Here is a 13616-nt window from a genome sequence, read left to right on the forward strand (position 1 = left end):
ATTTTGAGCGAGGCTCTGTTTTTGGGAACGGCCCGAAGAAGATCGCATTTTAAAGAAGTAGGATTTCTGGATTTACAATTTCATTACTTTCTTTTCTCTATTTCTTCTGTACACACACAATCCGGGGGCGGGGCGAGCGCGCGAATCCCGTTCCGGCGAAACGTCCGTTCGGCGAACTGTCCATCGGCCAAACGTCCGTCGGCGAAACGTCTTTCGGCGAATCGTCCGGTCACGGTTGGGGTAGGCTACAGCACCCCCTGCGACCGTTGTGCGGATAAGCGGTTCAGAAAATGAATGAAAGAGAACATTCTTACAGCATTGGAAAAGATTGCGAATGTTTGTGTCATGTTTGTCCTCCTTCAGAAACCATATTAAAACAAAATATATATTTCTCTCCCCCATTTTCAGACATTTTTGAAAAAGCTCCAGGGAGCCACAGCGCTAAAGACCCCTGATTTAACCAATTTAGCGTGTACAACAGAGTCTTAAGGATCATTGTTAACTAAGCCTACTCCATACTTATTTCCGTGAAATATTTGAAATGAATGCCGCTCTTTGAAGTCATTCCTGTCGCAATATATTTCATTATGTTTTTTCCCAATTTCCCCCTCCAGCTGTATACTCATCAATAAATAGCTTGTAAATTATCAATTAAATGCTGGAAAAGTCAATATTGCAACACTGTATCAGTCAATACATATATATTTAGTCTCCTTGCTTGCCTTCCATACTTTACTCCACGTGTTTGTGTAGCTGCCTGTATTTATTTATCCTGCTTCCAATCCAAAGACTGTGCTGCATGCAGCAAGTTACAAGCCACAAACCCAGGCACTTTCAGCGCCACTCCGCAGAAACAAGACAAACGTTGTTCTGTCCGTATTTTGGGGCCCAAGCCTACGGTCCAGTGGTCATTTTCAGCAGCCCAACTTGGGAGACCTATGACTTTTAGCAGTGCTACGTTGGACCAATCAATAAACAAAGTGACCAAACATCGGGCAACATTTGCTAAAAACAGCTTCGCTGGGGAAAGTGTACAAGACTTGAGGTTAGAGCTTGACCAGTGAGTGCTAAAATAAAGGGGTGCATGTGAACATAGTATGTGGAATTTTGAGCATGTTTTCCAATGAATTGTTTGTCTTGAGCTAGATGACGCATTTCTGTCTGACCACTAATCAAGTTGGTAAAATTGAAATTATCATCTCGTATTTTAGTATATGAGTCAAGGTGCTTCTTTGTTCTCTTGAGCACTGAATACCTGATTTCAGAAACCGGCTTAGTTAAAGTCTGGTGTATTTTGAGAGCTCATCAAGCATAGTTTTTAGTTCAACACTGACCGATCTGTTCCCTTTTTTGATAACTTCACAAATTCTTTGACTTTTCACCGAATTGGAGCGGTATTACGTAAGACTTTGTGTGATGGTAATGGTAGTATATTGAACTTTTAACATTTCAATTTTAACTCTTCATAACTAGAAGAGACAAAACACATTGCAATTGATGACATTACATTACACAGTAGTCTAACAGTAGTCATCTCTACCAAACAAAAAATAAACTAGTCAGCATCAGGTGCAATGTGTTTTAATCACCACATCAAATGGGCTAAAATTACATATTTTTTCTGTGTACAAGGCTCTAAAATTCAATGCGCGGTATTTGAATCAAACCCTAACAACAAATTTATAAAGAAAATTCAGTATCTGGGGAACTTGCATAGGTATACTTTGTTCTCTCACAGGCCACATCCTGTAGATTTACGGTCACCTCTTAATTTTCGGGCAATTTTAGGTCATTTCCCTGCTAACTCATTGGTTGCCAACTCACAATGCTCGACATCCAATTCATTTGTCACTTCCTGTTGATTTGGGAGCATTCCCAGGTCACTTCTTATTAATTTGGTGGCAATTCTTAGTCAAACTATGGGGACGTTTTTGGAAGGTCCAAGTTGAAAATGTAGTCAAATTTAGTTGTTTTTTGTATCATGTCAAAGTTGAAACATTGGAAATAGGCCAAAGCCTGTTTAGATGTGGAGTGTGCCAAAAAATGTGTGTATTAATCATGACAACAATACAAACATCTTACCACGTTTAATAAGACTAGCATATGATTTATTCTGCTACATTTTCATGACTGAGTGTGTGCATGTAAGAATGTGTGTTTTTGTGTATTTAGGCATAGAAACAATAGGCCTAGTGAATGGCAACACACCCACAAAGTAATATTTTCACAGGAATGTTCGAAGCTGTGGTGCAACAATACCAGACTAAATCCAGAAAAACTATTTCAGCTGTTTCCTCTTTAGATTGCTTTGATTTTAAACTCTTCGATGATGTAATCTGGCATGCTGGAGAGTCTGAACAAGTTTTAGATAGAATAAGAAGTACAAAAATGTGGATTTGTCAGATATTTATCCTTTTGTTCAACTGTTTTGACAGCAGTTGTAAAATATTTTGTGTTCCGTTACGTCTGTGTTGACCGTTGTCTTGACATGACTTGTTCTCTATTCTTTTAATAAATAAGCTTTTTCACGCCATAGGGCTGGATTAGCTAACACATTGTAGCACTTAGACACATTTTGTAATGATATTCTGATCAGGCCCAACAAGGTATGTATTGTAAATAGGAAGTTTACCATCTTATTTAATAAATTGCATTTTTTATTTGTGCTCAATTGATATCGTTATTTTATAATGAGCTGCTGAATTTTTGGAACGGTTGTAGCGTAACTATCATGTTTCTTTCTGTAGGTTTGAGTTTGAGTTTGATTTATTTAATAAGGGAAAGCACATTCATGAACATATTTATATTCATGTCAATGAATATATATATATATATATATATATATATATATATATATATATATATATATATATATATATATATATATATATATATATATATATGTGTGTGTGTGTGTAAATAAGTAAGATTGTTGCCAAAGGCTAATTTCCATCTTTAGTCCCTTATAGATATACCCTTAGGTGAAGAAGTGTATTCAGCAAAACAAACAGAAACCATGACAACGCCGTATCTATAGGAGATTCCTGTCAGTGCATGTCTGCACCCGACATGTCACTTCGTTTTTTTTAAATTTTATTTTATGACTGTCCTGTTCACAAGTTGTTCACCTCAACCCGCTGCCAAAGGTCTGGTAAAAATGCATATTTAGTGGCAACTCCAAAAAACAACCATGGAAAAATAAGCCCCCTTTATTTCCTTTATTTCATGCATCTGCTCCTATTCATTAAATGAAAAAAATACAGGTGCCCTTTTTAAGATACTAAGTTAACAATGAAATTTAATGTTAATTTTATTTTATTTTATAGTTTTAAATGGGAAAAACAATTGGTTTTCATATTCTGTATGATTGATGATCTATTACATTGCTAGTGATCTGTTTGTAAATTGTATGTAGTACTTATAGAGATTTGCATTAAATGATTATGTTTATATTTATGTCAACATTTCGAAGGAATTTTTTAATAATTGTGTTTGTGCCATTATTTCTTAGCCCCCAAAATAATGACGCTCTATGCCATTGTGGCCACAAGGTGTCATCAGATGTTCAATTGGTATCACAGCTCAGGATGCAAAGTTTGCAATATCATATGAACAATTAAAAATTAACAATCAAAAAATAAACAACATAAAGGGTTTTATTGATACTGTCAGTCAGGTGTGAACTGAATAATATCTACTTTATTTTCTGTTTTGTGTCAATGTCAAAAAATGAAGTGTGCCATGTATCTTTTAATGCATGTTGGAAGAATATATATAAATAAATATATACGTATATATATATATATATATATATATATATATATATATATATATATATATATATAAATATAAATATATATATATATATATACATATATGCATATATATATATATATATATATATATATATATATATATTTTTTTATATTTATATATATACATATACATGTATATTTTTATTTTGTATTTTTAGAATTTTCTTCTTTTCAGTTTTTGACAAGTCAGAGGTTGGTTTATTGGTAAACCTTACCTAGTGTACCAGTACATATATCTTGTGTGCCTGGGTGTGGCGCTCCAAAGAGCAAACTGGATAATTGGTCACAAGGTCATCTCCAAAGCAAAAGACGAAAACAAATAAATGACTCATCATGTGGCAGGTTTCCCATAGTGACTGAAACGAATAGATTATCTGATCTCCATTCTGCCATTTTTTTACTTTCGTTTTTTTAGAAGAAGAAAAAACTAAAACATGTCAAACATGGCAAACTGCTACATATTTATTGCCAGTGACTGAAGTGAAGAGATTTCATGTTGGATTAAAGTTTTTTTGAGTTTGGGGATTATTTTGCCAAGGTTTTATAAAAATGTGCATCCATTGATATTTTCATTATGTTCAAAAACACATGATGATTTTATTTACCTGTGTTATGAAGGACCTACCACTTTATGGATTGCACCTACTGCATTTCTCCTTCAGTTTGTGATTCGTATCCTCTCCATGTTGAAAGTAATTAACCTCAGTAACTTCATCATAAGAGCCAGTCCTGGCTAATTTTGCACCATTGTGCAAACACAAAAATATATTATATAATTAATGTTATTTTTTTAATCAAATACAAGCTTAAATACAAATGTAGATCTTTCATATAATATAATTTTTGCAAAAAAAAACTCATTTGGATTTTTTGAAGAGTACAATTGTGCCAACATATAAACACCAATGAAAAAATGCACAAACCCTGAACCAGAAAAAAGGAGAGTAAAAGAAACAATTCAGTTCATCATTTACCATTTAACCCAATTATTGCATCACATTTACTCTATGAAACTTGTTTTTATTATAGTAATTCATTTTGGCTGACACATTGTACAACCAGAAAAGAAAAAGGTCCTATTCAAGAAGATTTGGGAAGTTTACTCTTCTGGACACAAATATGTTCGAATGGGATCCCCCCAAGGTCAGACCAGCTGCCGCATATCATAATCTGGAATCTTGTTTTACACTCAAGTGTTTATTTTTTCCTCATTTGCTGTCCAAATCTTAAATTTCCCACAAACTATGGGTGACAGATTCGGAGAAGTCCCAGAGAGTTCTATAAGAGCTCATAGCTGATTTTTCAACAACTTCAAGTTGGATAGGATATGTTGTTCTCTTTTCTACCACATCCTTGAAAGGAACAAAAGCCGGTACCTGTCAACCTAACTCAAAACAAAAAAATGAACTAATCAACGCCTCTGCAGGAAGCACGAAAAGGAAGAGGATAACCGCTAGTTTCAATGAAGCTGCGAAAAAGATCATGATGAGTGAACCGTCATAAGAATGTCCATATAGAGAATAACGCACTTCATCCTATTCTGTGAATCACGACTATTCACAGGCCCTGAACACTGCTTCCATTCTCTCCATCCTCAACATTAACATACAATGCTGTTAGTGTGAGGCCAACTAGTTGTGAAGTAGGACAACAACCAGCCTGGCTGCCAAATGCAGACGTTGCTCAGAAAAATGTCAACATGATATGCATTTCCTGTTTCTCACAATCAAGAGAAGTTGAGAAGAAACAGGAAGCTGAAAGTTGTCTTACTAAATACTTCATGTGCCAATGGTACCTGAATCTGAAATGTGGCTTGTTCAAGCAAAAAGGCCAATTCACCTTGTGTATGAACTATTTAGAGATAAATTAAATGTGTGCCTGACATCCTGTAATCAAAGGAAGGGATCCAAAGTTCTCTGAAAAAAAAAATGCATGTGACACACTGAAGTGCAGATGGACCACCTTTGATGTCATCTGTTCTTCAGTCCAATCAATATTTACATGTTTCAGTCCACCTTGTTTTCTTTAGTGAGCCCTTGAACTGATTGGTCAACAGTTTCGGGTCAGCTGGGAAATAATTCAGTTGTTTGCAACATTTTTTTGTATACTTGGGGCGGAAAAGACAACCAAAGGTATTTATTGCACATATTTATATGGCATATAAATACATACACATTTGTCCATTTTGAAAATTGAATATAGCCATTTAGATACCCTTGCTTTCATAAATGAATAATCCCGATAGGACACATGACGGGTAGTTATTTATTGCACATATTTATATGGCATATAAATACATACACATTTGTCCATTTTGAAAATTGAATATAGCCATTTAGTAACCCTTGCTTTCATAAATGAATAATCCCGATAGGACACATGACGGGTAGTGCACAACATGGATGATATAGCGACCTCTGTAAAATTATTTTCCTCTAATATTGAATTTCTTTATGTGTGTCAAGGAGAGATAGTTGGTAAAAGCAAAGAAGCATTTTTCGAAGCTCAGGATTTAACCCTTTAAAGCCCAAACTCTTAAGTAATTGACAGAAAATGATAAACACTAGACCGTGAGAGTCCCAAACCAATCATTTTGATCAATGAGGTGTAAAAACAACAAGCGAAGACACTCCAATTTAGATGCGCTTTTGTTGTATTGTTTTTTGTACAACGATAACAAGTGGTGCTGCAGCCTATCCCAGGAAATTTGTGGCCAGCCAATCACAGAACACAATTAGAAGGACAACCATTCACGCTCACACTCGTACCTAGGGGCAATTTAGTGTTCAACCAGCCTACCATGCAAATTTTTGGGATGTGGGGAAAAAAAAAAGAAAGTACCCATGGAAACCCCACATAAGCCCAGGGAGAAAATCCACAAAGGAAGATTGGATCCTAGGATCGACCCCTCGATCTCAGAACTGTGAGGCCAAAGCGCTAACCACTTGTTCATCATGCTACCCTCATTTGAAGGCATTCAAGTCAAATAAGTTATCACAAATCATCCTTTTGGTCACGGGCATTGTACACGCTAGACATGTGTTCAGCTATGTTTGATTCAAAAAAACACTACTCAAAACTTCGACTTAGGGACAATTTGGAGTCTTCAAAAATGCATGTCTTTGGACTGTGCGAAGAACACGGCTGCGTTAGCCAAGTATAATTCCTTTCATAACCCCAAATATCGAGGACAACAGCTGCCTTGCGTTGATATTTGCAAGGCTGATAGTACTCGGGTTTGTGTTGAAGTATCTCAGCTTGTGCACGACTCAGTTGAATTGAACTGAATTGAATTGAATTGAATGCTTTTATTGTCATTATACAAGTATAATGAGATTTAAGGTGTGATGTAATCATGTAAAGTAGTGTGAAGAGTTAACAGATAAAAGATATGTGGACCCAGGTCAAACATCGGTAGCAAATGCAATCTTTACATCATTAACTAACTATACTTTTTTGTTTGTCTATTGTTTGTCTAAAAATAGATAGGAACGTATTTTGGAACATTTCTATTTTTATCTTGTTCTGTGGCATTTGCTTTATTTGGTCTTCAAATCAGCTACCAGTGAAGAGGTGCAAAGTTAATGAATAAGTCCAATTCAGGGGAAAAATGAGCATAATAGCCTTTTTTTCTACCATTGCACTGAATTTTTTGCAAATACACTTTGTCATGTTTCAAATTTAGTACAAAAGACTTCCATCTGTTCCACTTCTAGAATTTCTGCCCAGGACGAGTTTGGACAAGGGGAAGAATTCCTTAGCTAAACTGTTCACTGCCTGTTTAAGGATGTGAGGTATGTGGGTCTCTGTCCTCATGCTGTCAAAGTCTGTTCAGGCTTGCCATGCCGATTTTCTACAGCGTTTTGCAAATGCATTTATAATTCATAATCCTTAAATCCCTGAATTAAGGACCATAAAATGGACAGCGACCATTGTCCAGCCCACGGTTTGGACTCTAAAGCAGGGGTCGGGTACCTTTTTGATGGAAAGACCCATAAACAATTCATATTTTTTAAATGTTAATCCTTGAGAGCCATGCTCCGAATTTAAAAGTCAACATACATGAAAATGTGTGCCTTTTTTAGTCACTTCACCACTTTTAAAGTACAAAAAGTCTTTGAATTCTTTTGACAACATTGTTACGTTGTTGCTAATCAATGAGTATCAATGAGAAAATCCATGCAAAAGAGTGTAATAAAAAAATGATTATAGGGCGCTGGGGGTAGTGTCAATGCCATAATACCAACGTAACGCTCCTATTCCTGCGCTTTCTCACCAGCAGTTGCCATAGTTTACCTCACAGGCTAGTGGAGAGCCATATGCACCCATCAAAAGAGCCATATGTGGCTCCCGAGCCATAGGTTCCCTACCCCTGCTCTAAAGCATCTGCAGCCCTGAGCAACAAAGAATAATGAAAAGGTGGACGTTAAAAATAACATATATTGGCTTTGAGCAAACTGAATAAAATAATTATTTAAACCTTCATATATTGTAGAATTCATTATATGCCCGTGATACAGAAATGTGCTTAGTTTGACTTTGAAAAAGTATTGCGTACCTCTTAAATTGATACCTACAGCACAGATGAATTTGGCATTCCATTTTTAAAGGAACATGCTCATGCATGGGATCCTTAGGTGTGTCCTGTCTGTAAGGGGTGTTAAAGCAAATACATTGGAATTTTAACCTCATAATCTCTCTAAAAGAAGACACTCCAATTTAGACGCTCTTTTGTTATGTTGTTGCTTCCACAACGATAGCAAGGGGTGCGGGAGCCTATCCCAGCCAACTATGGGCCCCAGGCAGGGGACACCCGTAATTGGTGGCCGGTCAATCACAGGGCACAATGAGAAGGACAACCATTCATGCTCACACTCATAACTAAGGGCAATTTAGAGTGATCAACCAGCCTATCAGGCCTGTTTTGAGACGGAACCCACCTGGGATTGAACTATCAATCTGGGCCTAATGGGGGGGCGCCAATTAAAAATGATACAATTATATTTAAAATTGAGACCTGACATCCACATAGCTAGAATTCACATTTTGAGTCATGTAAAACAGCGGTGCCCAACCTTTTTCTCACTGTGGAACGGTCAAGCTCTTTCTATTTTCCCATGGACCGGCTAATCTTAAAACTAAATTATGTGGGGCTGGGGTCGGTGCACGAACGACACCCACGACGGCAAAGAAAATAAGTACCAAGGATAATAGCAATTATTTATTATTATTATTATTATTATGATAACAAATTCTCTCATTTCAAGTAGGACAGTGAGATTGAAAACATTTATATATTTTACTCTGACGGAACGGCACTAGGCAGCTCGCGGACCGGTGGTTGGAGAGAACTGATGTAAACCATGCCTGGCCTTGATTCTATTTAAAAAAAAATATATATATGGCATTTGCTCAATATACGTAAAGGGTTTATCTGAAACGTTCCCTTTCCACATTTTTTACTGTCCTTTTAAACACTGGCTAAAAACGTAGACATTAAAGGAAAAAAAGAGATTTAATTTGTCTTCTTGTAAAATCACTGGCTTTCATCGTAGCAATATGTACAGGAAGCATGTATATTGTATTTTGAAAAATGAAACAGTTAAGTATGTAGTTCGTCTCTCATTGCCACTTGGTTAGGGGCGAATGTATTCGTCCGCAACTTCCTATATTACGCAACGAAGCAGCAGACCAATCACTACCGTCGCGGAGTGATTTAGTCAGGGCTACACCCAAACCCTTGTCTAGCAGCTGTGGTTACTCTTGGAATGGTGAGAGCAGAAGAAAGCGGAGAAACTTGAGCCACTGGCAACGGCAACTGTTCTACCGCTTCCTCGGCCGCTCGACGAAACTTTCTTTAACCCATCTTGCTTTATTTCTTACAACACATTTCAGAAAACATGTCTTGGTCATCGTATGTGGATGCACTAATGGCTGGGGATCAGTGCGATGACGCAGCCATCGTTGGGTACCTAGCGGACACCAAATATGTCTGGGCATCCCATAACCCTAACGGGTTCGCCAAGATAACGGTTAGTATGTTTCACAATTGCTAAACTGCTATTTAGTCTCTCGTGCGACGATAAGTGTGCGCGGTCGGACGTGTGCTTTCATGTGGAGGCCTGGTGGGACCGTGTAGTACGCATGGAGTCTAGTCCTCAGCCTCCCTGTGAGAAAAACCTCGTTTGAATGGAACAGCCGAGGTCCGTTTTGACTGTCGACGTAACTGCCGCGAATTTCGAGGGAAACGCGACCGGGCTAGCTCGGTCAATGCGAGGCGTCCACCATGACGAGTGCGGAACCGTGCTGTAGAGTCGGAAAGAAACGTGACTTGCGAAATTCCGTATCGGGGATTTCCTGGCTTCGAGTCGCTTGGCAATGTAAAGTCGAGTCGCCGCTGATCTAAACTAAGCGAATGCAAAGTTTTCTAATGTTCTAACACTGCCTATCCGCCCTACCCTAAATCTTCCACTCCTGCTCGGGTTATTTGGCCTAAAATCAAATAGTATGCACTGCGGAAATACCTTTTTGATGTTTTAAGACGCAGGATTTAAACAACGTTCAACTAGTTTTCCCTAAACTTTCATGAAAAATGAATCACACTGAGTTAATGGATTGTTAAACCTACAATCTTAAACTAACCTGAAAACAGCCATTTTTTTCCAAAAATAAATAGACGCGTATTTCCACCTTTAGGGCGTGGGACTGATGGGGTCCACATTTATTTAATTAGTTTTAACTAGATAAAAGCTGGGTAATGGGGAAGTGCCTTGGCTTTTCGTCGAATGATTAGGGGACTTTGGAACCTCTCGCGAGCTAAACTGAGGCGAGGGCTCGGTCGAATTTCCACTTCCTGGATGCCGACAGCATGTGTTCAGACGTGCCTCCCAAATGACTGCACTAATACTTGTAGACTAGACTCAGGGTAGGGCGAGGCCTCTTGGCTCCAGTCAAGACCTGTTGCTTGCATGTAAACTGATTTGGTACATATGAAAGCGTATCCAGCACCATACCTTTTGTTTAAGACATTTTTATGAACCAATATTTAAAAAAAAAATACAAACTTGAGCGAAATCAACACAAGCCCTTCATTTACAGCACGGGTGGTGGACACGTGGCTCTTTGCTTATCATATATTGTATATACTGTGGCTCTTTGCCTCGGTTCGTGTGTCCCTCATTTTTATTCTTTCTTAAAACACTCAAATTCATCAGGGCTCATTAAAACAAATAAATTATATTTTATATTTAAAGCTAGACCAGGTTTCAAATAACACACTGCATTGATGAAAAAAACATTAATTTTTAATAGCGTTTGTGTTTTATTTTTTGAAACCCATCTATTGATCTGGAATACTGATTGTGACTTGTGTTCTCTTGCAGACTGCAGAAATTGACAGTTTGTTGAAAGAAGATCATACGGATCTGTTGATCAATGGGCTGACGCTAGGTGGTTACAGGTGCTCAATAATCAGAGATGCAAAGAAAGGCGAGAATGATTGGTTAATGGACCTCCGAACAAAAAATGTTGATGGTGGTCCCACGTACAACATAACTTTAGCCAAATCAAATCAAGGTACGTACCGCGAAAGTTGGTGTCCTGAATGGAAGTTTCTCATACGGTCTTTTGACGTGATACCGAACTTAATGTCTTATTAGACTTATTAGGGATACCTGCTACGATTTGTGATACAATGCTTTCGTTAATTATATTACAATATGACCATACAACAGTTCGATATATGGCTTTTCAAATCAATCTACGATATTCTAAGCTATCTTACAATTTTAGAGAAAAGCAATGTTTTATTCTGGTGCAGTCGTCGACAGTCTGTCAAAAAACTTGTCTTCCTTACAGACTAAGAGTATTCCAGATCTATATTTTTGAAAATAAATCAACACTCACTCCTATTATTGCAACATTCTTGTAAAGAAACAAGTCTTTAACTAATTGCCGTCCATTTTATTTTGATTGCGATGGCTGGCTTTGAGTGCCATCGACAGCGCAGTGTGTCCAATTCGTTTTGTGTTCTCCCACTCAAAAAGAATTCGATGTATAGCGCTGTCAATGGCAGAAAGAGCTAACGAAGCACATTCTTGTGGTTGTGCCATGTTGCTGAGTATTATTAAAGAGTGACCTCTTTTAATGGATACATTGTCACCTTCCTTAAACATGGGTTTGAAAACTTGAGCTATAGTTTTGCTATTTTAGCGTTAAACTATAATGGCACCGCATTTGCCAAAACTCATTTAAATCCAAAAACTGAAGTTCTTGACGTGATGTGAGCGCATGCGGGTGTGCCTGCCTACATGATTTGAATTGTTTTGTTTTTCTTTGTGCTCTCCAGTATTTGTTATTGCCATGGGCAAAGCCGGTATTGGCGGAGGAATCCTGAACGAAAAAGCATACCAAATGTGCAAGAACCTGAAGGAAAAACATTTTTAACGTGTTCCGTGCCGTCCAGCCCACCTAGCTGTCTGCCTACCGACCACCCTGCAGCATTTCACACTTTGTCCTAGTTCAGTTCTTTTCTTGCCCAAAACTATGATGAGCGGACGACGAAAGACGCCGTCTGACAAAGACCAGCAACAAAGAAAAAAAAGCCAAGACATTTTGTTGACGTGAGAGCGGCCAATGCTTTTTTTTTGTTTTTTTTGGGGAGTGCTTAAGCAGTCCCTTGCCACAGCTTCCTGCTTTCCCAACAACTTGCTCAAGAAGAGACTGTGTTCATCTCTCCACTGTCTTAGCCAATGCACCCCTCCTCCCTTCAGGAAAAAGTCCTTCATGTCAACAGAACACTTGACTTTTCTCTTCTCCGATCTGGGCAAGCGCAAACCTGGCGATTAGTAATAGTTTGGCTCAGTTGACAAAGGTGAAGCAGTCTTGCTTTTCCCAAGCGCTAAACACATCAAAGGACATTCCACTGTTAGCAGCTCAGGCACTGATATTTTTTTTAAATTTATTGTAAAACCAACTCCTGTCATTTTGTACTAGGAGTCTACAATTTCATTGGATGATGGATATCTCAACTTTCCAATCATTGGTGTATATTCTAGCTTCTTGTTCCCCTCCCTTTCATCCTCCCCCAGTTAGGACCAAGTGCAGTAAAAGCTCTGGTGCTAATATTAAGATGTTAAATGTATGGGGGGAAACGGCAAGCAAGTTAGGTGGTGGTAGCTGACCGTTGATCGAATATTTTTTTTTGTTCCTGTTCAGAAGCTGAACAGAATTTTGAAAATGAAAATTACATTACAAATTAACATCTTACTGTGGAACTTATTGCCTTCTTTGACCGTCCGCTGAGCTGAGCACCTACAACTGTAACGTCCATTTGATCAAGTAGTGACACTGTTTGGGAGACGGGTTGGTCGGAATCAACGGGTACTGTTTCATTGGATCCTGTGCCATAATGTTCAAGGGCTATTTCTTTTGTATAAAAGATCCATTTTTCCCCCATAAAGGTTACTTGTTTAACTTCAATTCCACTGTTCATTTTCTTAGTCCTAATCAAATCTGTTTCCAAGTTCCCCTCGCTGATTCCTGTCCTCATATTTTAGTTTCCTGTATCTGGGATACAGTCTGTCAGTGCATTGAATTTCATATGCACTCAACCAAGAATGCCATATTGATTTATCACCTTGTTTACAGACAGATCAAAATAAATTTATTCCAACCAGAAAAATGTTTCTTGTTCTGTCATCTTTGTCACGCCACAAATACGTGTCAGTTTTCACAGCTGGGTCCTTCTTAAAATAAATGAAATAATTGATTTGGTCTAAGAATAGACTGACACCAGTATTC

At 37.9% G+C, this 13616-nt stretch overlaps 1 protein-coding gene across 1 annotated transcript; it reads left to right on the forward strand.

Annotated features, from left to right (window-relative positions):
* Window positions 1–9455: 9455 nt before the first annotated feature.
* On the forward strand, window positions 9456–13497 carry LOC144078464 (profilin-1-like). Its single transcript, XM_077606541.1, has 4 exons — window positions 9456–9586; window positions 9711–9847; window positions 11198–11390; window positions 12163–13497. Exons 2-4 carry the CDS (start codon window positions 9716–9718, stop codon window positions 12258–12260), a joined length of 423 nt encoding a protein of 140 aa, XP_077462667.1. The 5' UTR covers window positions 9456–9586; window positions 9711–9715; the 3' UTR covers window positions 12261–13497.
* Window positions 13498–13616: the final 119 nt, after the last annotated feature.

Source organism: Stigmatopora argus, chromosome 8, assembly GCF_051989625.1.
Source record: "Stigmatopora argus isolate UIUO_Sarg chromosome 8, RoL_Sarg_1.0, whole genome shotgun sequence".
NCBI lineage: Eukaryota > Metazoa > Chordata > Actinopteri > Syngnathiformes > Syngnathidae > Stigmatopora > Stigmatopora argus.

Excerpts from the sequence above, each read along its gene's own strand:
- LOC144078464 (XM_077606541.1), top strand. The coding sequence starts at position 9,716 with ATGTCTTGGTCATCGTATGTGGATGCACTAATGGCTGGGGATCAGTGC. Across the intron at positions 9,848-11,197 it reads ACGGGTTCGCCAAGATAACG|ACTGCAGAAATTGACAGTTT; the intron begins GTTAGTATGTTT and ends GTTCTCTTGCAG. Across the intron at positions 11,391-12,162 it reads TTTAGCCAAATCAAATCAAG|TATTTGTTATTGCCATGGGC; the intron begins GTACGTACCGCG and ends TGTGCTCTCCAG.